The 26,498-nt window shown below is 39.5% G+C and overlaps 1 protein-coding gene across 5 annotated transcripts in view; it reads right to left on the reverse strand.

Moving 5' to 3' along the window:
* The window catches only part of LOC149138028 (uncharacterized), a 329,683-nt gene that overhangs the window by 274,438 nt on the left and 28,747 nt on the right, over nucleotides 1-26,498 (reverse strand). For 4 of the 5 annotated variants that reach the window (XM_089448539.1, XM_089448541.1, XM_089448540.1 and 1 more), the window contains one exon: nucleotides 1,888-2,042. In XM_089448539.1, coding sequence (XP_089304665.1) covers nucleotides 1,888-2,042 — 155 coding nt within the window. Of the gene's footprint in view, nucleotides 1-1,874; nucleotides 2,043-26,498 lie in introns of all 5 variants that reach the window. The other variant, XM_089448542.1, reaches the window with a different exon arrangement.

Consider the following 26,498-nt stretch of genomic DNA (forward strand, 5'->3'; position numbering starts at 1 on the left):
TGCTTCAGAAACAGAGCAACATGCAGTTGGACATTGTTGCTAAAGCACTTTCCTTGCTAAGAGGGAGTGTTAGTTTTTGCTAGCATCGGAAGTGCTCTAGCCTTGAAAATTGGTGGAGAGGCTAAAGCACATGAGTTCTAAAGAACCCATAAACCGTTTGGTGAAATTCCACCCGGATTGTATTTTATTAAAATAATTAATATTTTTAATGGGGTCCCTAAGTCTAAACTTACGAAAATTAAAATATTAATGAGTATTAATCAAAATATGGAAATGATCTAGAAGGCGGATCAAGTCATGTTTTAATCTTAGCCGTTGATTAGAGACTTAATCTCGGTCATTGAAGACTCAATAGAGAAAGTAGAAAATGAAGGCTTGGGGTTCATTTGGAAACACACACACACAGATTGAGGAAATTGATTTTCTGAGGTGAGAAGTTCTCAGGAGGAAATTAATTGGGGAGATCTTGCAGCTGAGCGGCATAAAGAATCCGAGAGGACTTTCTTGAAAATATAGAGCAGAGAGGCAGAGAGAGCTTGCAGAGAGGCAGCGCAGTAGCAAGGAGAGCTGACGGAGAAAAGTTGCCTGTCATGCAAAATCTAGAACTGCCAGAACAGCGGAAACTGTCGGGAACTGTCGGAACTGCCGATATAGACGAAACTATCGTAACTGTCGAGACTTGCCAGAACTGTCGGGAACTGCAGGAACAGCCGGATGAGCTAACGCATAGGGCAAAAAAGGTGACGTAGAACCAGCACAAAAATAGCCAGGGTTAGCTAGTCTTTTGCCGGATCAGCCGGAATTCTGCCGAGTGAAGTGAGGTAAAACTCACTCAGATTTTCCGCCAGTATTTTCTCTCTAAAGGATTGCTAGATGAACATCCTAGAGTTGTATTTAGATATTTCACATGCATAAAATAAACCCTCAGAACTGTTGCACCTGTTTTCCCGCATTGGGTTTTTCCGGGGACTATTGTGTCCAAAAATAAGTGTCATATGTATCTTGTTCTTTTCTTTATTTTCTGTTTCATGAGATCAAATATTTAATTAGTGTAGGCTGCAGATGTAATTTGCTTCAGTGTTCAGAAGAATAACTTGGTTAATGTATGTTAAAAATCAAGTAGGTGAAATAGATTCAGATTTGCTGCAGTAGGGGTTCCTTCGAGTCTTGGAATTTTCACAGTTATCTCCAACAAAAGAACCATATCATGCAGATTGGGAGTTCCATGTCCATGCTTGACATCTTAAAATAATAGTCTAGACTCTAAAATTAACTTAGTGAAATGCATACTAGTTCAGTAACATGTATTGAATCCTGCTAGACCCTTAGACAAAAGCAGAAAGAATGTATATTCTAATGGTAAAAGTAAGACCAATACCTGAGCAAACAAAAGGGGACAGAATACAAAACTGACAAGGAACAAAAGGGAAGCAATTAGAAAACCACAATACACAAAACTTGGGAGAATATTAGTGAAGTTACAGTTTTATAATAACTTGGAAAGGCAAACTATAAATCTTAAGATATTTTACTCAAATACTATCATAAGCCAACACACCCAAATAAGTAAAAGGTACCAAAACGCCTCAAAGTAGAATGTCAAAGGAAACAATGACAAAAGCAAACTACAAGCAACAAAAAAGTAAACAATATGGCACTGGATATGAACAACTTATTTATTCCCAGAACAGTAACTAAAAAATGGAGGAAATTTTATCATTTATATTACACCAATATTGTCTGGTTTCTATTTTTTGCCTGGTTTCTATTTTTTGCCTGTAATAAAAATAGTAAAAGAAAAAGAAAATTAATTACACACGAAATTTATTAAAAACACTAGCTAGCCACCGTTAGGATGGATACAAAAGTATAACCTTGTGATCCAACCTCCAATCTTCATGATGCCTCCAACATACTGCTTGCCCTGGTGTGTCCCTCAAAAGAGTCATCGCTTCTGGCCATGGACTGCATGCCTTATGTACAGCTACTGGGCATCTCACACAACGCCACAATCGACCTCTAGACCCGCAAGCCATGCACACCTGTTTGTATAATATCAGTCAGTGTCCTCACATATTTTGGAACTTTATTGCCCATTACTACATTTCATTACATGCATCAGTGGTAAAATAGAGGGCCAACACCCATAGTAACTGTAGAAGTCCAGCCGGACCATCATAACACAAGTTTCCCTGCCACATATTTTAAGGATTGCTTCTTATATGATTTTAACACCCATTTAGGCAACACTGAAAATTTGTCAACTTGGCTATTGCATTATCATGCCACTACTTCCATACAAAAGATCAGCTGCTTAACCAGTTTTATTAACTGCTAACTGGTTGCCATGGGCATTTGAGACAAATAAACGTTTCCAGCAGATGCACAGTGAGATGGAGAGCTACATGTTTGCCTTCTCCTTAACATGCTATTGCACTCACATCTTTTGAGACGTGGCAGTAATTCATTTTTTGGGGTGCCTTCAACATAGATGATACATTTTCTTATTTGAATTGTACTTTGAGGCATTTCACATATCCCAAGGCATAAGTGACATATTTGGTAGCATTTAACACCACTAAAATTTTCAAGGGAGCACCATGCATTCAATGAAGGCACTTGGCATCCTTCTGTTATCCCAAAGGAAAGGTGGAACCACATCTTGAGGAGCACTCTTTATTGTTATTTTAAGGTGCATCATTGGAAGATGAACTTCTTAGAGGATGCACCTATTGAAAAATGGTACCAAGGATGTGTTTTCTAGGACTTTGTGCCTAGCCTAGGAAAAGTGGTAAAGTGAACTCCTTGAGAAAAAGTGACTTTATGAGTGTATTAAATTCATGTGATTTATTAATTACTTCATGAGTTTACGAAAGTACATTCTACTTTTTATTATTAAATTGACTTCACGAGAAAAGTTACTTTATGTGTTATAAAGTACATGGTAAGTTTTAAGTTATTAAAGTGACTAGGAGGGTCAATTAATGAAAAGGGGGTCTTGAAGGGGTCAATGTAAGATTAGATCTCCACCCTTGATCCAGAGAAGCTAAGATCTACTCTCAGCCCTTGATCTTAGGGATAGGTCTTTCTCTTCATTAAGAGAATAAAAAGCGGGACAAAACACTTTTCATGCATTCATTATTCATGTGTGAGATTGGAGAAGAGAAGGAGATAGAAGAGACCAGGTTGACTTGCATAGAAGAAGGCTGAAGGTAAATCGAGTGGCCGAGAGGGCAGATTGTACAGCCTGTGGAACACACGATTACCCAGGCAAATTGTACAGTTGAGAGGGCATGATTTCCCAGGCAGATAGTACAACTGATAGGGCATGAATTAATGTTGTCTAAGCAGCACGATTTTCAAGGAACAGCAGCGCTGAAATCTAAGTCTGTTAGAGCTGTTGTCAAGGCATGAAAAACGAGACATACTGAGCAATATTTTTGGGCTGAGTCTTGGGCACAAAAATCGACAATACTGTACAGCATTTAATGTTGTTACAGAGCACTTTACTTCTGAGCTGAGTGGCATGCAAATCAAGGCTATTAAGACACAGATTTTGAGGAGCGGTAGCACAGAAATCAATGACAGCTACAACATTGTTTCCAAAGCAGTGTGGGGCAGATTTGAGAGAAGTTTGTGTTGTATTAATTGCTGATTGTACTGTTGTTCCAAATTTTCTTAAGGAAAAATAAATCTCCCTTCTTCACTGGTTTTCTCTTCAGAGTTTTTCCAGGGTCAGTTTGACCAAAAATTTATTGTGTTCGAATGTCATACATACTTGTGTGATTTCTCAGCAAAAGCAAAAAGTAGAAAAGATCTCAAGTTTTTCTTGTTTTGAGATTTAAATTAAAGTTTATATCAAATTATGGGAAGGGCATTAAACTTGATGTGAAAACCAAACTTGAAACCGGGGGGGGGATTTATAGTCAAAATTTCTACATAGTATCAAAGCAACAGTGAACCTATCAGTTGAGAAGTGTTGAATAGCAAGCAAAACCAGCCTACATACCCAGAGATATGGTGGCTGAGATGGAGATTGTTTACCCAATTTCAATGTTGGATAGTTGTGTTGGTTGTGCTACCTACCATTTTGTGGGTAATATCCCTAGGGGAATTTTCTTCTTCAAGATGGTCTTCAGACGGCAGCCGGCGGCCCCTTGCAGCCACCAGCTAGCTCATTGTGTCATTTCTCAGGCACCTGAGCCAGCCATGTGGTCCCTCGCCCATCTGTCATGATCGTATTTTTGAAGGAGGTCCTCTCAAACCTAAAGGTATGCCTTGTCATTTGGAAATTGAGTATTGTAGTTTGTTTATCATGGACACTCCTGGCCATGGATTAATCGAGGGATTCAGCAGAAAGAATGGGCTAGGTTTGTGCTCTCGTTTTCTAGACCCCTTTTAGGTATTAACCTTGGATTCTAGTCTTGTTTCACTAACCACTTGGTTCTAGGGATGGTATTTCATGGGAAACCCCGATTTTGGTTACGTGGTCCTACTCCCTTATCCGCTTATATTACCCTCTTTCCATTCATTATTACCCCATTCATCATTTCTCCCACTTGGGTCCACATTCCTCCAATGGGTCCACATAGGGTTAGCATGCCCTTTCCCTTGCTCACACCTTGGGTCATGGCCTGGAATGAAGCCTGGAGGTTGATGCAGCTAAAATGAAAGATAAAAGAATATATGGCCACATTCAACAGGAAAATGTACCACAAAATGCAAAATATGGTCAGAACAAACACATTTAGCACGTGGGCAAAAGCCAATACATGAGCTCTACCCCATCATCATGGCCATCACTGTGGTTCCTACATGTTCTATAAACCTCCTTCATCACATAGGAACCCATGATTGTCCCAACCCCTGGTGGGAAATGAATCGCCCCACCTTAAAAAGCGGTATTCACTGCTATATCCTATACATCATGCTCTTACCCCTTGAGCCCCGACCAGTTAGTCAAAGAAAATCATAAAAAGGCGAAAAGGCATATAAAGAAGGGTGGAAAAAATCAAAGTCGAGGCACCTCATGTACCACGATTGCTCCCTCCTTTACATTATAAACCCAAGTGTGGGATTCCCTCTCTATCACATGCCACCACATTTTGAAGGATGTACCTTAACTATATCATCCCCTTTCCAAATAGAAACCACCTAATAAGATTATTGGTTAACCCCATTTGGAGTTTAGGAGACATTGGCACATCCTGAAGCCCGTTATGGAAGGGCAGGCCATTATGAAGTCCCTACCTGTGGTCCATGATTTGGTAAGCTTATTTACTCCATTTTTTTAATGTGGTCCATGATTTGGTAAACTCATTTACTCGATTTCTTTAATGACTTGTTGTACTGGAAGGCTAGGGGACGCATTGGATCTTATGCAGGATTGCAGATGGTCTCCATTTTGGGTTTGGTCTCCCTATACGGGGTCCTAATCCTTCAGAGGGTTACATTGGCACTTGTAGGGTGTGCGTTGAGAGCCATGGGCCTCCACAGCAGCAGACAACACTCCATGGATCCCCACAGCCATTCAGAGATTGCTCGTGGTTCACTTATTGGACGAGGAAGATGCACCTGATCCATCATGCCCAGCTGGCCCCAGATTTACACCATACACTTGGCAGATGATCCAGGACTTGCACGATGATGTGGCATCACCTACACCATCATCCTAGCCCTTGCAGGCGATCTACAAGCATCTTCGATTTGTTTGGAGACCCATGAGGACACTTGTGTACCCCCACATGTCATTTGGAGCACCACAAGTTATTACAAGGGGCCAACCCCTTGTCCACTGCTTTTGAGGGTGTTATTCTTCATTGTAGCACCCATGGACCTCATTAGGCCTCTTAGAGGCCCCTACGACATGCATGAATTATTATTTGACCTCTTGAGAAGCTTACTTTTTCATTTATGAGCTAGTTTGGTGGGCTTGTCACCAAAAGTTGAATTATTAGAACATTATTTTATTTTTAAGGCTTATGTAGGCCAAGGAGACTAATTCGAACTCCTAAGTTGTGTATAAATACAAGTGAGATGAGCCCATTTGTTCATCATCACTTTGGTTTAGATCTTATCTCTCTCTTAATATTTTTGCACTTTTTTCTAGAGGATGAATTGGAGCTTTATGGATGAATTTCGATGTGTGGATATTGGTCTATCTTCCCTTAGAGCTTTTCTCTTGTCAATTGTGAATGGTTGGATATATTTAGTTACATGTAAGTACATGCTTTTAATGTTATTCTTGTTTTACTTTGTCATATACATTGGACTGGGATTTTTGTTGTTCTAGGGCTAATTGCTTAGACACATGCATTCTCCAATATCGAGAAATCGTTTTGGGAAATTCCACTAAGAAACAGTTTTATTAAAATAATTAATTATTTTTAATGGGACCCTAAGTTTAAACTTAGGAAATTAAAATAATTAATGGGTATTAATCTAAACTGTGGGTGTAACTTCTAGAAGAAGACGAGGATCAAGCCAAAATTATATAAGCCCTTGATTAGAAGTTAATCTGGGTCGATGGTTGTCCAACAGAGAGATATAAGAAGAGGCTTGAGGGGCACTTCGAGAACACACAGTGGGGAGATCAAAAGTTTGATTTTCTGAAGCAAAGCAGCTGCCGAAGAGATTTTCAATAGTGATCTTTTGCAGTGAGGGGCAGGGATAGTATCCGAAGGGAAATCTTTCTTGGGCGGAGAATACTCAACACAGAAGAGAGAGAGAGAGAGAGAGATCCAACATAGGCAACACAGAGCCAGATAGGCTAACGCAGAGGCAGCATAGGCTAACGCAGAGGCAACATAGGCTGACGCAGAGACAGCGCAGAGCCTTGAGGAAGTCTGAAAATTTGCCGAGGAGATCAATTTCTATAGCTGGAAGTTGGGGTGTGAGACCAGGAGAGCAGAAGTCAAAATCTCATAGGCAAATCGATCAGTCGGGAGGAGTGACACAGTCCCCAAAGGGTGTGACGCTGGGTTGACGCAGTGACTGCACAAAGGCAGCCAGGAGCAGTTCATTCAGTGGCTAGATCAGTCAGGATTTCCAGTGATAGTGTGAGGTAACCTCACTTATCTCTCTGTCAATGATATTCTCTGTAAATGGATTGTTAGGAAGGCATCCAGAGATTGTATTCAGAAATTACTACTACATAAAAATAAAACCCTCAAAGTTGTTGCACCGATTTTCCCGCATTGGGTTTTTCCCAAGATATTTGTCCAAAAATAACTGTGTAGATGTGTTGTATTTCTTTCTTGTTCAGTTTCTTGTTTCCGCATTTTATTTTTAGTAGTGAAGGTTGCAGTGTATTTACTTTGATATTTACAGTAACACCGTAAATAACTTGCATGGATTAACAAGTAGAAGAAGTAATATCAGTTGCTGCAATAGAATTTTGGGCATCCAAATTTTCACAAAAGTTCCCTCACAAGTCATATCCCATCAAACCAACCCTTAAATCCTCCCTTCCTTTCCCTAGAAAACATTCCACTTTGCTTAGAAAGCAAGCAAGCCTTATCTTTCTAACTCTTCCGAGAAAGGGATTGTTTGTGTCACTCCACATCATTCATTGACTTATCCTTCATAAGTGACTCCATAATATATCGGGTCCCCTCCCATCAGTGAAAGCCTGTAAATAGAAGGGAGCCTTAGCTGAGGTGACAATGGGCTAAGTCTCTATGTGTTGCCCTTAGCCTAGCATTTGCCCTTTAGGGATCCCCTTTAGGTCCCCTACTAGTTTGAGCAGTAACAGGTAGAAAGGGTCAAATGGCTTCTGGTTTGAGGGTGGAGGACAGGTTAAGTGGGGCTGAAAACTTCGGCCCATGGAAGGAGAGGATAGTTTTGTTACTCGAGGAGCTTGAGTTATGGGATATTGTCAAGAGAGCAGTACAACCTATTGAGAAAAATGGTACCAAGGAAGTGTTTCCTAGTGCATTGGCCTTTTTTCCTAGGAAAACACCTTAATAACCTTTTTGTCATGTGACATGATGAGTTATATTAATGTCACGAGGTAAAGTTACTTTATGAGGTAGTACATATACTAGGTTTCCTTTTAATGAAGTCATTTTATGTTTTAAATGTGACTTTAGGGAGAAAAAGTACAAAGTGTCTTTTTATTATTAAAACCACTTTAAATTTTAACGTTGACTTTATAAGAGAAAAAATGCACATGGTACAAAACAAATTAAAGTGACTAGGAGCTCATTAAGCGAGGGGGACCACATGAGCGAGGGAGTCAAAGTGGGGGGATTTGATCTCATGGGTTGAGATTTAATATCAGCCCTTGATCACTAGGGTTAGGCTCTCCTACTCTAAGAGAAGACAAAAAGGGAAAAGGCATTCTCATTATTCATTCTAATGAGCATTTGAGAAGAAGTGAAGAGGAGCTTGGGAGGAGGACAAATTTAGCTAAGGGAGAAGATCTACAGCTGATAATACAAGAGAGCAGCTACAGCAATTTGATCTCCCAAGGAGGTCGAGTTTAAGCCAAGAAGGAAGCATCAGTTTGGAGGAGGCAGCCATAGTTTTTGTTGGCACACAAATTGAGGGTAAATCTCAAGTCTGGTCGAGTTATATCTCTAGCAAGGCAAGCATAAGGGCAGTGACAATTTACCAAAGTCTACATACAAGCACTTACCAAAGTTTTGTAGCTGTCAGCAAGTTTTCCGGGCTAGCTGTAAAGAGTTGATCTGCTCGCACTTCAGGGAGGAGACACTTGGAAAGTTTGTGTGTATATTCAGTTGTTCAAATACGAGTTTCCAGGCAGAATAAGTCCGTCAATGAGCCCGAAATTCCTGTGTAGAAGAAGCTGCCAAATCTCTGAAATTTTTGGTTTAATAGAGTTAAGCGTGGGACAAAGTTATTAGTTCAAAAGTTGAGTTGAAAGTGGAATTCAAAGGCACTCTTAAGGGAAGAGATAAGTATAATAACTCTTGTTGTATTAATGATTGTAAGAAATTTCTAAAGAAGCAAATAAATCCTCCTTTCACTGGTTTTCCCCTTGTGGGTTTTTCTAGGGTCATTGGATCAAAACCTCTGTGTAAAAAATTCCATGTGTGCTTGCTTGTATTTATTTTCTTATCTGCTGGAAAAGTGAAGTATAGTTGTATCTCAATTATGTTCCAAATAAATTTGTATTAAATGTTTTATATCACCTAACTGTATGGAGTGAGCACATTAAACATACATGTAAAAACCTTGAAACTGGGAGGACTACCAGCATTTAAAATTTTTCTACACAACCACCAGCGAATCCTATTCAGTTGCTAGACTTCAATGAGCACAATGTGAAGGCTAAGAGAATCCTTCTTGATGCATTTAAAAAACACCTTATACCTCATGCGTCAGGAAAGAAATTTGCCTACGAGATGTGGGATTCCTTGATAAAAATTTACCAGAGCAATAATGAAAACAAGAAGATGGTGTTACCTGAGAAACTAATAAACACCAAGATGACCGAACCTGACACGTGACCTCATACCTTACCAAGATCACACAAGTGAGAGATGACTTGACTGCAGTGGGAGAGATTATTCTCGATGATCAATTGGTCAAGACAATGTTAAGGGCTTCCCCAAGAAGGGGGTGTGCTTTGGGAAAGTACAACAAGACAACCTTTCCAAGTAGTGAAAACAAGGTGAGTTGTATCCTAGACTTGATTCATCCAGATAAATGTGGTCCTATGTCTTCATCTTCTTTGAGTGGATATTTGTATAATGTCACTTTCATTAATGACTACTCTAGGAAGACCTGAATCGTTTTCTTGAAGACCGAGGATGAGGCCTTCAAGAGGTTCTGAGAGTTCAAATCTCTCATGGAGAATTAGACAGGGAGGAAGATCAAGTTCTTGAGGTCTAATAATGGGGGCTAGTACACCTCCCATGAGTTCAGATATTTTTGTGTTAATGCAAGCATCAAGAGAGAGTGAACAGTTCCCTACATCCAATAGTAGAATGGGGTTGTTGAGAGGAAGAGCACAGCTATAGCTGGGGCTACAAGACCCATGTTACATGATCAAGAGTTACCATTATTCTTATGGTCAAAGCTACGTTGCACGAAACTTCTAGGAACCTAGCGTTTCGGGCCGTACCCATACCCGAAACTTTGAAACTTGGCCGAAACTAGACCATCATGTAATCATTTATGAGAGTTAATATAGACTTGTTTTTCCTTCTAAATTGTCATCTATGGGTCTTATTCCCTTTTTTATTGCAAAGATAATGTGTTATTCACTTATATATATATATATATATATATATATATGACGTTTCAGCTGACATTTCCATTTTTTGGAGGTGACGTTTCTAAACGTGCCCGTTTCAAAAACTCCAAAACGTTTAGCCTTTTCATGCAACTTAGTATTATAGCACCATTTACCACTCTTGGTAGATTTGATGCTCTGGTTATGGCCTAGGGCAACCCTTCATTTCCAGACTTGGTCCAAATTCTAAAAAACAGTGTTTTACTTCCCATACGCTACTTTGCCTGTGTTAAAAGCGTGTACATGCGGGTCACTATATACCCAGCCCGCGTATATGTGTTAAAACACTGAAAAATAAATAATCTCCTTAAATTCGGGCGGAGTTTACAGGTTTTACCTATTACTCACCCACTATAGCCCGTGGCCCAACTGTTTCCCAACTAAAAATACTAATTTGGAGAAGTATAAATAAACCTCCATGGGAAGGCCTAAGAGGGGAAGAGAGGAGATATTGATATTATAGTTGATTGATCCCTGATCGAGTCTGAAGAAATCCCTGTGCCTCTTGCACTCCCAAGTTATAGGAAACCTTTGTTTCCTCTTTTGAGATGTCCTTCATCCCTCTTATGACATCCTTGTGTGTATCGATGGAGGAAGATTGCTGAGGCTGGGACAGGACGGATCCGGAGGACGATTCCGCTTGGAGCTGGAGGAAGACTCAGGTTGTAGTTTTCCACCTTTCATTTAGCTTACATCAATAAAGAAATGTTGTTATGTTCCTGATATTTATCATGTTTATGCATTGATCCATGTTGTGATTTGCTTATAAATCTTATATTAATGCTCAATTGCTCATTTGCTTATATGATCTAACACATATATCATGAACATGCTTTCTATTACTGTTGTTGTATATGCTTTGCTTGGATAAGTTACAGGTTCTAAAGGCATTAGAAGGAGCAGAGGGTTTGGATCATGTGGGATAGACCCCGAACGTAGGACCTCCGAGTAATACCACATATTCCCACTTCAGTAGTTTAAGCATTTAGATTATTTGTCTGTACATTTCTTTATGTTGTATGCCCTCCGCTCTGTTGGGGTTTTCAACCCAAGACCCTACGGTGTTTCCACCCACAACACTTAGGGTTAGAGGTATGCAACACTATAGTATTATCTACAGAATAGGAGTCCACATAGTGTTGGGGAGCACGACTCCTAAGGAGGCTTTCATAGGGAGGAAGACAAAGGTGGGGCACTTTAGGATTATTCGGAGCCTTACATATTGACATGTCCCTTCGGAGAAGAGGACAAAGCTAGAGCCCACGACAGAGAAGGGCTTTTTTGTTGGGTACAGCAAGACCTCAAAGGCTTATTAGATCTATATTCCAGCCTTGAGGAAGGTGGTGGTGCAGTGGGATGTGAGGTTCGAGGAGCGAGCCTTGAGGAGGTCGAAAGTATTGGGTCATGTAGAATAGCATGGTACACAGCATAGTAGTGCATAGCAAGGAGGTTCACCACACAGTTCAGGATCACAGGGATCTGACGCTTCACAGGCACCAAGGGTAACAGGTCCACATATCACTGGGTCACAAGGCACAAGTTCCCAAAGTACAAGTTCACTGTAAACCATAGGGCATCATCATCAAGGGTATTGATTACAAAGGAGGGTATATCCACCTCGATTTAGGAGGCTACGTCAAGGAAGAGGAAGCCTAAATGGCTTTGTGATAACTTGCAAGAAGCCTAAGAGACAATGGGAAAGCCCAAGTGGCCAATTAGGGAACGCAAACCACCAGAGAGGTTTCGTGGCTATTTGGTTGTAGTCAATAGCATTTGTTGAATTTTCCTTAGGCCCTAGATCTAGTTTGGGGCTAATCACTCACACAAACAAACTAGAAACCCCCAACACAAAAGCCCTTTGCATAGTGGAAATATTCAGCGGCAAAATCAATTGAGTACACAGAGATTTGAGCCCAAAGCTCAATTAATTTATTAGTCCATCAATAAAAGAATCATGGGGCTCTCATACCAAGCATCATGGCCCTCAATCACTAATACATCTAGTATACATAGTATACAAAACTAGGACTTGTGATCTGCTTCTTCACACCTGCAATCTGCCCAATTGAACAAGAACAAATACACATGACTTACATGTTGATACAGCCCTTTTAGCACCAATGATTTCTGTCCTCATTTGTTAATGTTAGATGGTAGACCTTTGCCATCAACACACAGTGATGTGGCTCTTTTCAAATTTCTGTCAAACCCAATTGCTCGTAATGTGTTTGACCCATCAAATGCACTACATATCAGCCTTCATTACACAGAGAATATATCCTTTTTCTCTCCGTCATCTTGCTACCCACATGGCAAGCTTCTCTATCAGCATCTTAGATCTGGGCTAAACCTTTCAGCCCATAGATCATTTGATGTTACACCTTCATCTAGCCTTCTTCAAGTCATGATCACAATTTGACTGACCTTAACCCTAACACTAAGGGTCTCGATATTGTATCAGCTCTTCTTGTAGCTTAAAATAGTCTATGGCAAGCCCTATCAGGCATCTCTACGCCCTCGGCCAACTACTCTCTAGGTCGAGACCAAACTCAACTGCTTTCTAGACCACGATCCTATCTCAGTTAACCCTACAGGGGTGCTCGACCCTTCCAGTGGCCTTTGCACGACAGATATAAGCCCTTGCTATTACAAACTTGTTGTCACAAACCATTACATTCAACCCTTCACGAATTCTTAACCCTTAACTTGCTTGTTGGGCAGATCTAACGTTTTCCTTTTATTCCTGTCCACACACAGAGCTCTCAGGCCTACCCTACAACTCTAAGCTTGTCTGTCCTCTTTCTGCCCTCTTCTTATCCACATAGGCCTCTTTTACATCTTCGGTCAACTTCTTGGCTAGTGGCCTCACTTTTTCACCTGCAAGCAACCCTTTCTTGGTTGTGGCCACCCTTTCTTAGACCTGATCAAGCCTTGGCTCTCCAGATCTTGACAAATCTCCTTGACCTATGGCCTTAGGCTTGTTTCTAGGTGCACTTGAGGCTACTTCCAGTCATATAACTAGATCTCAGCTAGATCTCCTTGTTGGCTCCATATCTCAACCTTCTTGGACAAAGTAGATCTCCAAACTAACGCAAACTAACTACACAGATCTCAGCCTCCTTGGACATCTTCTTAAACTTGTACATGTTGAACAGAACTCAGCCTCCTTAGAACCATGCTTTTGTTCCTTACTCGACTCTCTCTCTTTATGGTTTGCGTCCCTCCTAGGGCAAACGACCTCCTCAAGTGAACTCCATCTCATTAGAGATACAATGAGCCTCTCCACAGGCTCCTTTGTTTATCCTTTCTCTTGGGTCATTTAGGAAACCACTAGAACTTAGGGTTTTCACCTATCAACCATTTAGAATAAATAATTATTTTCTTTTAGGTCCTAAACGCACATCTTTCAGTTCAAAATGCCACTTTTAGGTAGATTTCCAACCAACCACTTTTGGTGGGTATCCTTCTCAAAAATACTTTCCGAGCTACCCAAAATTCCAACAACATTATGGAGTCTGAACATTCAAGTTATGAGGACGTTGCAGGCCAACAGGTCTAAAGGGATGTCATGGTGGAAAAGTATACTTACATCATGAAAAACGATGTGTAGGATTGTGCTTAGGGCTGAGGGAAAATCAGTTGTGACTTAAAGATGGATCTAAAAGATCAAATATGATATCAATGGCAACATTGAGAAGAACAAAGCTTGTTTTGTTGCATGGGGGTTCTCACAGGTAGAGGGAGTTAACTATGACGAGACCTTCACACCAATGGCTCAGTACACTTCGATTAGAGTAATGATCTCCATTGCAGCAGAGATGCGTTGGAAGATCCACCAGATGGATGTGAAGACCACTTTTCTCAATGGGATCATATAGGAGGAGGTATATATCAAGCAGCCACAGGGCTTTGAGGTGCATGAGAGAGATTCTCATGTATGTAGGCTGAAGAAGGCCTTGTAAGGGCTGACGCAGGCACCAAGAGCGTGGTATTCACAGATTGATTCACGCTTGCAACATATGGGTTTCGAGAAGAGTGATGCAGATCCAAACATATATTACATTGTGGTTGACGAGGATCCACTCAATCTTATACTATATGTAGACGATTTGTTTATTACAGGAGAGGAGAGACTCGTTGGGCACTATAAGAGAGACCTTGTTTCAGAGTTCGAGATGACCGATATAGGATTGATGCACTATCTTTTGGGGTTGGAAATTTAGCAAGAGGATGGGCATATCTTCCTGGCAAAGGGGGCAAGTATGCAGTGGACATACTGAGGAGATTCCATATGGAGGACTACAAGCCCATGGCCATGCTTATGATTACAGACTGGAAGAAGCTACATGCTTTAGATTCTGAGTTAGTAGATCCCACTTTATATCGTTAGTTGATCAATTCGTTGATGTATTTGGTTAATACTAGACCAAATATTTGTTTCATAATTAATACATTGACTCAATTCATGGTCAAGCAGAGGAGAGGGCATTGAGTGGTTGCAAAACATGTTTTGCAATACCGACAAGGCACAATGGACTATGGATAGGACTATATCCAGGGGGATGGATTCAGGTTGACCGGCTATAGAGACTCGGATTGGGCAAGAAGTGCTAGCGAGAGGAAGAGTAAATCAAGATGTTGTTTCACATTGGATTCAGAAGTAGTGTCATGGTGCAACAGGAAACAGAGATCAATGGCAAAGAGTTCTGCAGAGGCGGAGTATATGGAAGCTAGTCAAACTAGTTGTGAGGCCATTTGGCTTCACAAGATGTTATATGGCATATTTGGCCAACAGTTGAGATCGACAATGATCTACTGCAATAATCAGAGTTGTATCAAACTCACGCAAAATCCAGTATTTCATGATAGGTCAAAGCATATTGACATCAGATACCACTTCATTCAAGATTATGTTTAGAGAGGAGCATTGAAGCTAAAGTACATAAACATTGATGAGCAGGTTGCAGAGATACTCAAAAAGTCCTTGCCAAGTGGAAAGCATGTCTACTTCAAGGACAAGATGGGAGTGGTGAGAAACACCTTCCTCGGCAAGAGGGAGTGTTGAGAAATGGTACCAATGAGGTGTTTCCTAGTGCTTTGTGTCAATCCTAGGAAAAGTGGTAAAGCGAATCCCTTGAGAAAAAGTGACTTTATGAGTTTATTAAAGTCATGTGATTTATTAGTTACTTAATGAAATTATAAAAGTACATTGTACTTTTTATTATAAAATAACTTTATGAGAAAAGTTACCATATGTGTTATAAGGTACATGGTACAACTTTAAGTTATTAAAGTGCCTAGGAGGGCCAATTAATGAAAGGGGGGCTTGTGGGGGTCAATGTGAGATTATATCTCCACCTTTGATCAAGAGAAGCTAAGATCTAATCTCAGTCCTTGACCTTAGGAATAGGTATTTCTCTTCATTAAGAGAATAAAAAGGGGGAAGAGGCACTTTGCAAGCATTCATTCTTCATGTGTGAGATTAGAGAAGAGAATGAGAGGAGAGGAAACCAAGTCGAATTGCAAAGGAGGTTGAAAGAAAATCAAGTGGTTGAGGGGGGAAATTGTATAGCCTGTGGAGAGCACGATTTCCCAGGCAAATTGTATAGTTGAGAGGGCACGATTTCCTAGGCAGATCATATAGTTGAGAGGGCACGAATTATTGTTGTCTGAGTAACACAATTTTCAAGGAACAACAGTGTTGAAATCGAAGTTTGTCAGTGTTAATGTGGCAGCTTAGTGACAAATTCCAACCATGGGACGAGATTCGTCTTTTCAAGAGGACCAATTTTGATTATTGAAGCGCTAAATTTGGTCAAGGGAAAGTGTATTTTTTAATTAAATCCCACATGTACACATTTGATCAAGTCAGCCCTAAAGCAACTTGGACATCCTTAGAATTCTATAAATACAAGTGACCTCAACCTCATTTGCACATGATCATGAAGCATTCTTTCTTTCTCTTCTTTGGTTTTGGCTCGCACAAGTTTGAGGTAGTTCATGGAGATTGGCTCGCACAGGTCCGAAATTGAAGGGTTCGAAGCTCGCACATGTGTATAGGGTTTTGGATCACAATCGCAAGCTTGTCACAAGCAAATTTTGGCTATAACCGAAGGCATGCAAGCCTATGCGCACAGTTGAAGGGTTTCAACAACACGCATGACACTCTCTCCGTGCAATTGAGACCTAGTGTTTGAATTTTCAATTGACCGAAGATTTCGCCAGTTGACCGCAGAGTTCGACAGTTGACCACAGATAATGACAGTTGATCGCAGGGTTCTGAATCAGGGTTTTGGATTATTAGCATTGTTGGGTTCATCTCATGGATATTGTTTAGTTGATTTTGCTGGATAGGTTTATGGTTGAATATATGGATCATTGTACTCTCTTTTGTTGAATCATTCAAGGACAATCTAATAAGAAAAATAATTTGAAAGGGTTTTCCCTGTAGTGGGTTTTTCCCTGGTCTCCAACCAATCCTGGTGTCTCTGTGTAAATGATTTTCTTCTATTGTTCTTTTATGTTTTGTTGCAATGATGATGATATTGTTCTTTCTATATAATTGCATGTGTTGTTGAACAATGATGTAAATTTGAGTAATGTTATGATGTTGTGGGGTGAATTAATATGGAAATAATGAAATACAATTATCAAAGCAAAGAACAATATAGCCCTAAGAAAAATTAACATGGTATTAGAGTTGGGCTGAAGAAAATTCATTGAGATCACCCCTATGAAGACACCTTTGATGGAAGCAAGAGAAGATGGAGGAGACCTAAAAGAATACTAGGGTTTGAAGGAAACCCTAGGGAATCTGGTTATTATGGTTTGATGGATATTATGAGGTTAGTGATTGGAAGAAACCTTGGATTATGACACAGATTTGAGACATGCAATCTAGAAACCCTAGCATGATCAGTGACAAATTTGGTGTAGCCCTAGATGGGATAGTCTCAATTAGGCCTTGGTTATTGATGAAGTTGATGGATATATTGAAGGCAACAATGTTATATGGTCAATGGACAGTCATGACTCTTGAAGGTTGGTTCAAGAGGGAGATGATCACCTCTCATTGAAGATAAGTACTCTTTCGAGTTATGTTACTTCTTTATGTCTTTACTTTTGTTTAGATTTATTGATTTGATCATTGATTATACTTCCTGCATATATATTTGAGTATTTGGATACTTCTAACCTCCTAATGAGATGTGATAAGTGTATCCTTCTTGAGGATCATCTAAGGTGCAGGAAAAGATAGCTAGAGCAAGAAGAGAAGAGCTATAGTTGCCCACGACAAGGAAGTTGACAAAGTGCTCTAGCTGCGAATCTCAAATAAGAAGGTGCACAGGTATCTGAATACTACAAGATATATTGTTTCAATGTTATATTGGATGGCAAGGTAAGCCCTGAGGTATGATGGGAATGTCACTTTCACAAATGGCTCATGCATATGAAAGTAAGTTTGATTCATGGTACTTATGATGAGATAGTGCACTAAGTATTGGACAAGTATCTTACATTCTATTAAGTCATGGTAAAGCTACATAGAAACATTGATTTTTGACATATTGGTGCTCTTGATATTTGGTAAGCATCTTTCATTTTACACATGATGGATTTCCTAATCCCATAAAGCAGGCTAGATACATTGATTTTTGATATATGGTGACTTGATGCTATTATTAATGCTTGTGATAAGCATGATAACCATGATGATAGAAGTGTAACAATAAGACTGATATTCAAGCTCTTCTAGTTGACCCTGTTTAGGTTTTGATAAGCTTAGTAAATTGGATAACGTGATAAATCTAGATGCCCTAACCTGATGGTTGGGTAATATGATAAAGAAGTGATGAAGTGATTATAATCTTTGAAGTATGATATTACGCCTATGAGTTGCTTTAATCATATGACTATCTATTGATGAAAGTTTGATGTCATGTTCATATGTGATGATGAAGTAGTTGATGCTAGCATGTTATGACCATGATGGATATATGTTTTGGAATCCGATATATCTAACAGTTTTGTTGATGCATGACAGCATTATAATAGACAGGTTGATGACTTGAATGATGATGATTGTAGTAGCTTCTCATTAAGAGGGAGAAACTCTCCATAAGATCCCTACACCTATTATCATTTGCATTAAATATATGGAAAATTCTTTAATATTTTTGACATAAATGAACAAATGTCTGATATTGTTGGTCTGCAGCAAGTTATGGTTTGAGAAGAGAGGGTTTCCCCTAGTCTAAGCCCCAACCGCATGGAAGCAAGCTTATCAATGTGTTTATAAACCTCACAACTGCACAGAAGAAGGTCTGTGGGTGCAATTGTGCCTGTAGGTCACAAAATCTGAAGCCTCGTGCACAAAATCAAAAGTGCACCTAGAGTATGACAATCCTACAGACATGGAGCAGACAATAGAATGTCCTATGAGCAGGGAAGTTGGAATATTTGACTTACTATAGAGAATGTGAATGTTTTGACTAAACTTGTGTTTGCAAAGGACCAGAATATGCATATTAGTATGTTATTTTGATTTGATCATTAAAGCTAGTATATCACAATATTTGATAACAATTGCAAGGGTTTGACAAGATTTGGCTTATTGACTTGACTTACTTGGCTTGGATAATTGACGAGGCCTTAGAACTTTGACATGATGCATGATAGTTCATAGATATGTTTTGGTTTATGGATTGATTATGATGACAAATTAGGGGTTTTATTTGATAATTGATGATTTTCCTGGATGACAAGTGCTATGTAGGCATAGTAACTTTCAGCGACTAAATGGTATTCAATAGTGATTTTGTATTAGTATCATTGGCTTTGGCACATTGGTTGAAGTGAAAACAGTTGTGATTCAGTATGTTGTGATCTTACAATGAATGGATGGAACTTATATAACTTATTCTTGGTATATGCAGTTGCATCTAAGGTCAAAAATGACTCATTTTATGATCATGAGGATGACTTGACAAAGTTTTGTTGGATATTGCTTGTCAATAGATAAGGTTGTAACTTGGTATTTGGTTGTGAGCTCTACTTGTCACCTAGTCCAAAGAGTTTGTCACAATGATATTGGCAAAAACTTTTATGAATTTGATATTAGCTTTGATTTGGCATCTAAACCTTGATAAGCTAACTTAGCTGATTTGATTGCACAGTATTGATTTGTGTAAGACTGTGTATATTGGTTTGATCAATATAATGTTTGCAGCTAGCCCTGTATGATTTAAAGCAAGCTTCCCGAGCTTGGTATGTCCACATTGACAGTTATCTGGTGAAGCCCGAAAGATGTGCCAATCCAAACCTCTACTTCAAAAGTGATCCAAGGTATGACTTGGATTTTGGTTTTATATACTGATGGTCTAGTCTTGACAGGTAATGAGCCTCTAATGATCAAAGTAAGAGGGAGTTGACCTCTGAAGTTCGAAATGACAAACCATTGCATGATGAATTACTTTCTGAAGTTTGGAAAAGAAAATCTATATTGTGAATCTATTGAAGAGTTTTCGGAAAATGGAAATGCAAATCCTTGGACACTCCAATGAATAGAATTTCAAGAAATTATGCAGAGATATTGTTGAATCGACCTTGGCAACCGATAATTGATTGAAGCGTTGATGTTTCGTGTGAACACCCATCCGTATATTCTAAGTCAATTCATGATTGAGCCTCTTCATACATAGTGAGTTGCCTTCAAGATATTTTCATGGGACGGTCAATTTTTTGGTTTCAGATATTCTTCCTATGATATGTGACTACATGGATGTACTGATACTATTCGGGATCGTTATTAATGAGAAGAGCACATCTGGGTGTTGCCTTAGTATGAGATATACCAAGATATTTTGATGAAAAGTTTGTAGCATTAAGCATGGTCGAGGTTGAGTACGATGTTGCTGGCATGACTAGCTGTGAGGCAGGTTGAAGAAGCTATTTGGAGAGTTGTTTGAGTAGATTTTGAATATATCAAGGAAAACAATGAGTGGGATCCAATTGTAAGAAAATCCCATATATAGATGGGACTGAGATATCTTCATATATTGTGGCAGTGTTGCCACATAGGACAAGCTCGAGCTTGTGGTCGCTGCCTTCGTGAGAGGGAGGATGAATAAGGTATCCATTTTGTGATATATATATTTGTTCTAATATTTGATATGATGTCCGACATGAACAGAAGACTATTGCTATTGAGACATCATGATTGGACTCTTTAGTGAGTTATGTAAGTCGATACCAGATATGAGCACGATGATATGTATCTGATCTAGAGTTAGCAGGACTGATCGAGGACATTAAGCCAGCTCTTCCTCCCTATCTCAACTCCCATGGTGAGGAATTGAGATGGAGGGCTCCTGGGGTTTAGGCATCTTTGGACAATAGGGTCGTAGATGTTGCTCCCCTATCTGTCACCCATAGGGTTGGAGATGTTAGCTCCCCTATCTTGGTCTATGCAAAGTATACCCCAGTTGTCATCATACCCACAAGCTAAGCTTGTTGGGAATATGGCTCCCCGTTTGGCCAACAAGTTGAGAGAGTGCTTGGAGGTGTACAACCCAAGTTGATTATGATGCAAGTGTTCTACCACATGAGTATTGAGTGTCATTATTGGGAAGATCAATAGGCAATAGGATGGTTGTGATCCTTACCTCGTATAGCAAGTGGTATCTCGCCCATTGATTACATCATGGGATGGTTGTGATCCTTTCTTGGTAAGTGTTATCTCACCTATTGCTCGACATGGGGTGAGAGTGTCCTGTAGGACCTTCCCCACTATCATGGACATGAGGTGAGAATGTCCACTAAGACCTTCCTCATTGTCATTGGATTCTGGGTTGAAATGTGCTCCCCGATGTGATTTTGGGTTGAGACTGAGCTCCCTAGTGTGGTTTTAGGTTGAGATGTGCTCCCTGATGTTAAGCTCTCTGATGTTTCCCGGGTTGTAGCATTGGGTTCCCCACTGGCAGTGATTTTGGGTGGTAGCAGTGGCTCCCTGATGAATAGAAGGTGGTAGCTTAGGCTCCCCTCCAATGTCAAATTCTTCTTCTTTTAGATTCGAGAATGTTTAGCATATGAGCAGACACAATCAAGAAATAAGCAGAGATGAGCAGTGATGACATTTGAGGATAGAATACTTGCGATGATTATGTGATGCAGTTGGAATTTCTTCCTAGCTGAGAGTGAATGTTAATTTAGCAGCTCCGTCACAAATTCCAACCATGGGATGAGAATCCTCTTTTAGAGAGGACCAATTTTGACTATTGAAGCGCTCATTTGGTCAAGGGAAAATGTATTTTTGAGTTAAATCCCACATGTACACATTTGATCAAGTCGTCCCTAAAGCAAATTGGACACCCTTGGAAGTCTATAAATACAAGTGACCTCAACCTCAACCTTTGGTTTTGGCTCACACAGGCCTGAGACAATTTGCGGAGATTGGGTCGCACAAGTCTAAAATTGAAAGGTCTAAAGCTCACACACGTGGCTAGGGTTTTGGGTCACAACCGCAGGCTTCTCACAGGCAAATTTCTACTATAACCGCAGGCATGCATGCCTACGCATGCGGTTGAAGGGTTTCAACCGCACGCATGACACTCTCTCTGTGTTGTTGAGACCTAGGGTTTGAATTTTCAATTGACCGAAAATTTCACCAGTTTACTGCAGAGTTCGGCAAATGATCGCAAACAATGACAGTTGATCGCAGGCTTTTGAATCAGGGTTTTGCATTATTAGCATTGTTGGGTTCATCTCATGGATATTGTTTAGTTGATTTTGTTGGATAGGTTTATGGCTGAAGCTATGGATCATTGTACTCTCTTTTGCTGAGTCATTCAATGACAATCTAATAAGAAGAAAAATTTGAAATGGTTTTCCCCGTAGTGGGTTTTTCCCTGGTCTCTTATCAATCCCAATGTCTCTATGTGTGAATGCTTTTCTTCTAAGTTCTTTTACGTTCTGCTACATTGACGTTGATATTGTTCTTTCTATATAGTTGCATATGTTGTTGAATAATGTTATGATGTTGTGGGGTGAATTTAATATGGAAATAATGGAATGCAATTATCAAAGCAAAGAACAATATAGCCCTAAGAAAAACTAACAGTCGAATTTGTTGTCAAGGCATGAAAATGAAAATAGAGACAGACTGAGTGTTGAATGGTATTGTCATTGATGCTAACGCCAGTGATTGAATGCTCATAATATTCGTCATCAATTGCAAGTTCTAAAGGAAGAACCTCTAGAAACCCCTAGAAGCTCGACACTTATTTGACTTTTTGAAGATGAAGAATAGTCGGATTACTCTTTAGACCACCATCATTTGAAGCTCCTCGTCGTGTCGAATCAAGTGGTATATGGCACACCACGGGAGCCCTCACGGTTTAAGAGATATGCTTGTTTAACGATCAAAACCCCATCAAGTGGGCAAAATCCCTAAAAGGAAGATGATGTGGCAAAGTAATTTATGGCACAAGAACGAAGGGATTAAGGTTTCATTTTAATATCTATAAAGAGTAAAAGAATAATTCATTAAATTATCATGGTTCAAAGCTTCGAAGTCGATTTATTCCAAATTTTATAGGTCCAAAATTTTGGTGGGAGTTTTTTATTTATTTGAAATTTAAATTTTTAAAAAGGTTCTTCCCTCCAAAAACTGAAGTCAGTCGACCCTCCTCAACATTCATCAAAAACCATATCAAGACTCATATGATCCTCATCAAGATGGAAGTAACTCATTGATTTCTCTAAAATCATTTGCGACCTTTTGAGGAGCAAATTGAAGATCAGTCAAAGCAATTACAGTGAGAGGTCATGGCTTATGGCTTTATGATTTCTGGGCTATTTAGATTCATTGGATGTTTTACTTATGTTTGCAGGTAGATCTGAAGATTAATGTCATGAATTCTTGCACTGTTGAAAGCTAATTCGACATGTACACTTGTTGAAAGTTGGCCGTAGAGTTCAGCAGTTGACCGCAGACAATGACAATTGATCCCAGGCTTTTGAATCAGGGCTTTGGATTATTAGCATTGTTGGGTTCATCTCATGGATATTGTTTAGTTGCTTTTGCTAGATAGATTTATGGTTGAAGATATGGATCATTGTATACCTTCTTTTGCTGAATCATTCAATGACAATCTAATAAGAAGAATAATTTGAAAGGGTTTTCCCCGTACAAGGTTTTGCCCTAGTCTCCAACCAATCCTGGTGTCTCTATGTGTGAATGTTTTTCTTCTATTGTTCCTTTATGTTTCGTTGCAATGATGATGATATTGTTCTTTCTATAAAGTTGCATATGTTGTTGAATAATGATGTAAATCTGAATAGTGTTTTGATGTTGTGGGGTGAATTTAATATGGAAATAATGAAATGCAATTATCAAAGCAAAGAAGAAGAAAATAGAGACAAACTGAGTGTTGAATGGTGTTGTCATTGATATCAACGTCAGTGATTGAACGCTCATAATATTCATCATCAATTGCAAGCTCTAAAGGAAGAACCTCTGGAAAACCCTAAAAGCTCGGGATTTGTTTGGCCTTTTGAGGATGAAGAACAGTCGGATTGCTCTTTAGACCACCATCATTTGAAGCTCCTCGTTTTGCCGAATCGAGTGGTCTATGGCACACCACGAGAGCCCTCACGGTTTGAGAGATATGCTTGATTAACATTCAAAACCCCATCAAGTGGGAAAAAACCCTCAAAGGAAGATGATGTGGCAAAGTGCTATTGGGCAAATTTGGCAAAGTAACTTATGGCACAAGAATGAAGGGATTAAAGTTTCCTTTTAATATCTAAGAAGCATAAGAGAATAATTCATTAAATTATCATGGTTCAAAGCTTGGAGGTCGATTTGTCCATGGGGTCTTGGATAGACGCCGATCGGGTGCTTTGTTAAGGCACTCCTTGATGTGAAGTCACACGTTCAATTCTCTACCCCGATCGGGGTGATATATTGGACATGATGAAGATGAAGCCCTGCCAAGCTTACAAAAAAAACACTTGGAGGTCGATTTATTTCAAATTTTATTCATCCAAAATTTTGGTGGAAGTTTTTTATTTATTTGAAATTTAAATTTTTAAAAAGGTTCTTCCCTCCAAAACCTTAAGTCGGCCAACCCTCCTAGATGTTCATCAAAAACCATATAAAGACTCATATGATCCTCATCAAGATGGAAGTAACTCATTGATTTCTCTGAAATCATCTGCAGCCTTTTGAGGAGCAAATTGAAGATCAGTCAAAGGCATTACAGTGAGAGGTTATGGCTTATGGCTTTATAATCTCTGGGCTATTTGGATTCATTGGATGTTTTAGTTATGTTTGCAGGTAGATCTGATGATTAATGTCATGAATTCTTGCACTGCATGTACACTTGTTGACATCTCTGTGGGACGAACTAGGGTATTGGTATGATGATAACCTACGGAAAAATTCACTTGAACTGGCCTACTGATTAATCAAGGAGCTCGTTATATTCTACGGCCTTATTATTTAGCAACTTATACCCCTGCAGCTCCTTCTATTTCAGGCTACCTTATATCATAAAGAGATTCGCTTGATTGCAGACCTTTGTAGCTTTCCACCGTGCAAAAGATTGAAATTCATAGTTGTGGCCTCAACTAATCTGCAGTTCCGTTGATGCATATTAGTGGCTCAAGTGTTTGTGAATTTTGGAAAGATCTGAAGGATTGTTCTTCTGCCATGTATATTCGAAGGTCTTAAGTTATCATTGCAGGATACACGCTGAAGCGTGCTTGTAGCTATGTGAAAAGCTACGTATGGATCAAATGAGTCCATTGACTTGTGCATTAGCAATTTTTGAAGCATTAAAGCCCTGAACCTTTAAGATCTTGATGCATAGTTATCTTGTTCGGCCTTCTACATATCAATGATTGGGTTGTAGCCCTAAGTAATGTGTGACTGCATCTTCTTCATGAGAAGTTCTGAAGTGCAGAAGTATGGTTCTCTCAGTGGCATAAGTTAGATGCCTTGTTTATTGCCTTAAACACCAAACCAAGATCTGTTCTGAAGCTGAAGGCTGTAACAGAGGTTTGTGAACTAAAGCAGATCTGAGGCACTCCTGAGCAGCTCATCGCCACAGGATATACTGCGCTAAAGAACTCTGTCCAATTTGTAAGAAAGATATTCTAAAGTATTTGAGAGTCTGTCATATGTTGCCAGAGATAAACTTGAAAATGGTGTGCTTTATTCTAAACACTATTTTGTGTAGCATTCCTTGAACACAATTAGTTCCAGACTTAAAAATATACATCCAGTAGAATTGTTGGATTTGGAACACATCTCTATATACTTAATCTGAATTGAGGAGACATGTGCATTACTTTTAAGTTTTCTTTGAACCTAGCAATTTTGGTAAGGCTATGACAGAAAAGTGTGAAGCAGTAATACATATAGCTAAAATTGTCAAATATGTAAGCTGATGACCACAGCCAGTGAAATGTGTTGTGATTGGACAAACTTGTGCAGTGTCTTTGTAGCACAGTACACTGACAGTTGTTTGAAGGGTAAATATATCAGCATGTTCAGTGATTGATATATTCCGGACACTATCATCAGTAGTATCAATGATGATTAGCAGGAGTAGAAACCTTTTCAGGCATCCTTGGTACCTGTGGCAGTTTGGACATGGTCTTCGGTGAAAATTTTGAGGACTGAGTATCAATAAGTATCAGAGATTGTTTGCTTACAAATAGTCAACAATATTTGTATTGTATAGAATAAGTGTGCCTCGACTGTTGAGCTGATGAAGTAATATGGTGACTTGGCACTACTAGGGACATATCATTTGCAGCAGTCAACAGCAATAGGGTTTCACCATTATATCTCCTTACCGCAGTGTGGTTTGTTGTTAGGGTTTTCATTTGTAGATCCTTTTCTCTTAAGATTTGTATTAGCTTGGCAGTTGCATCATTATGCAGCAGTAAGGCAGTCTCATCATGGTCACAGTGAGGGTTTCATCATCATATTTGTGCTAAGGGTTGGCAGTTACATCTTGCAACAATCACTTCATTGTCATATCATTTTGTAGTAGTTTGAAAGAATGTCTTATCATCTTGTAGCAGGCAGTAAGGGTTTCACAGTTACTTGTCTCATCATCATGCAGAAGAGATTAGTTGTTTGGCCGGAATTTACTGCTATATTGACATAAAGATATAATGCCAGGGTTTGACACTGAGCATGCGTTGTTGACAGAATTTGTGATGC

The sequence above is a fragment of the Pinus tabuliformis genome, chromosome X (genome assembly GCF_031772625.1).
Source record: "Pinus tabuliformis cultivar Carrire ecotype Pingquan chromosome X, CPIR1, whole genome shotgun sequence".
In the NCBI taxonomy this organism is placed as follows: Eukaryota; Viridiplantae; Streptophyta; class Pinopsida; order Pinales; family Pinaceae; genus Pinus; species Pinus tabuliformis.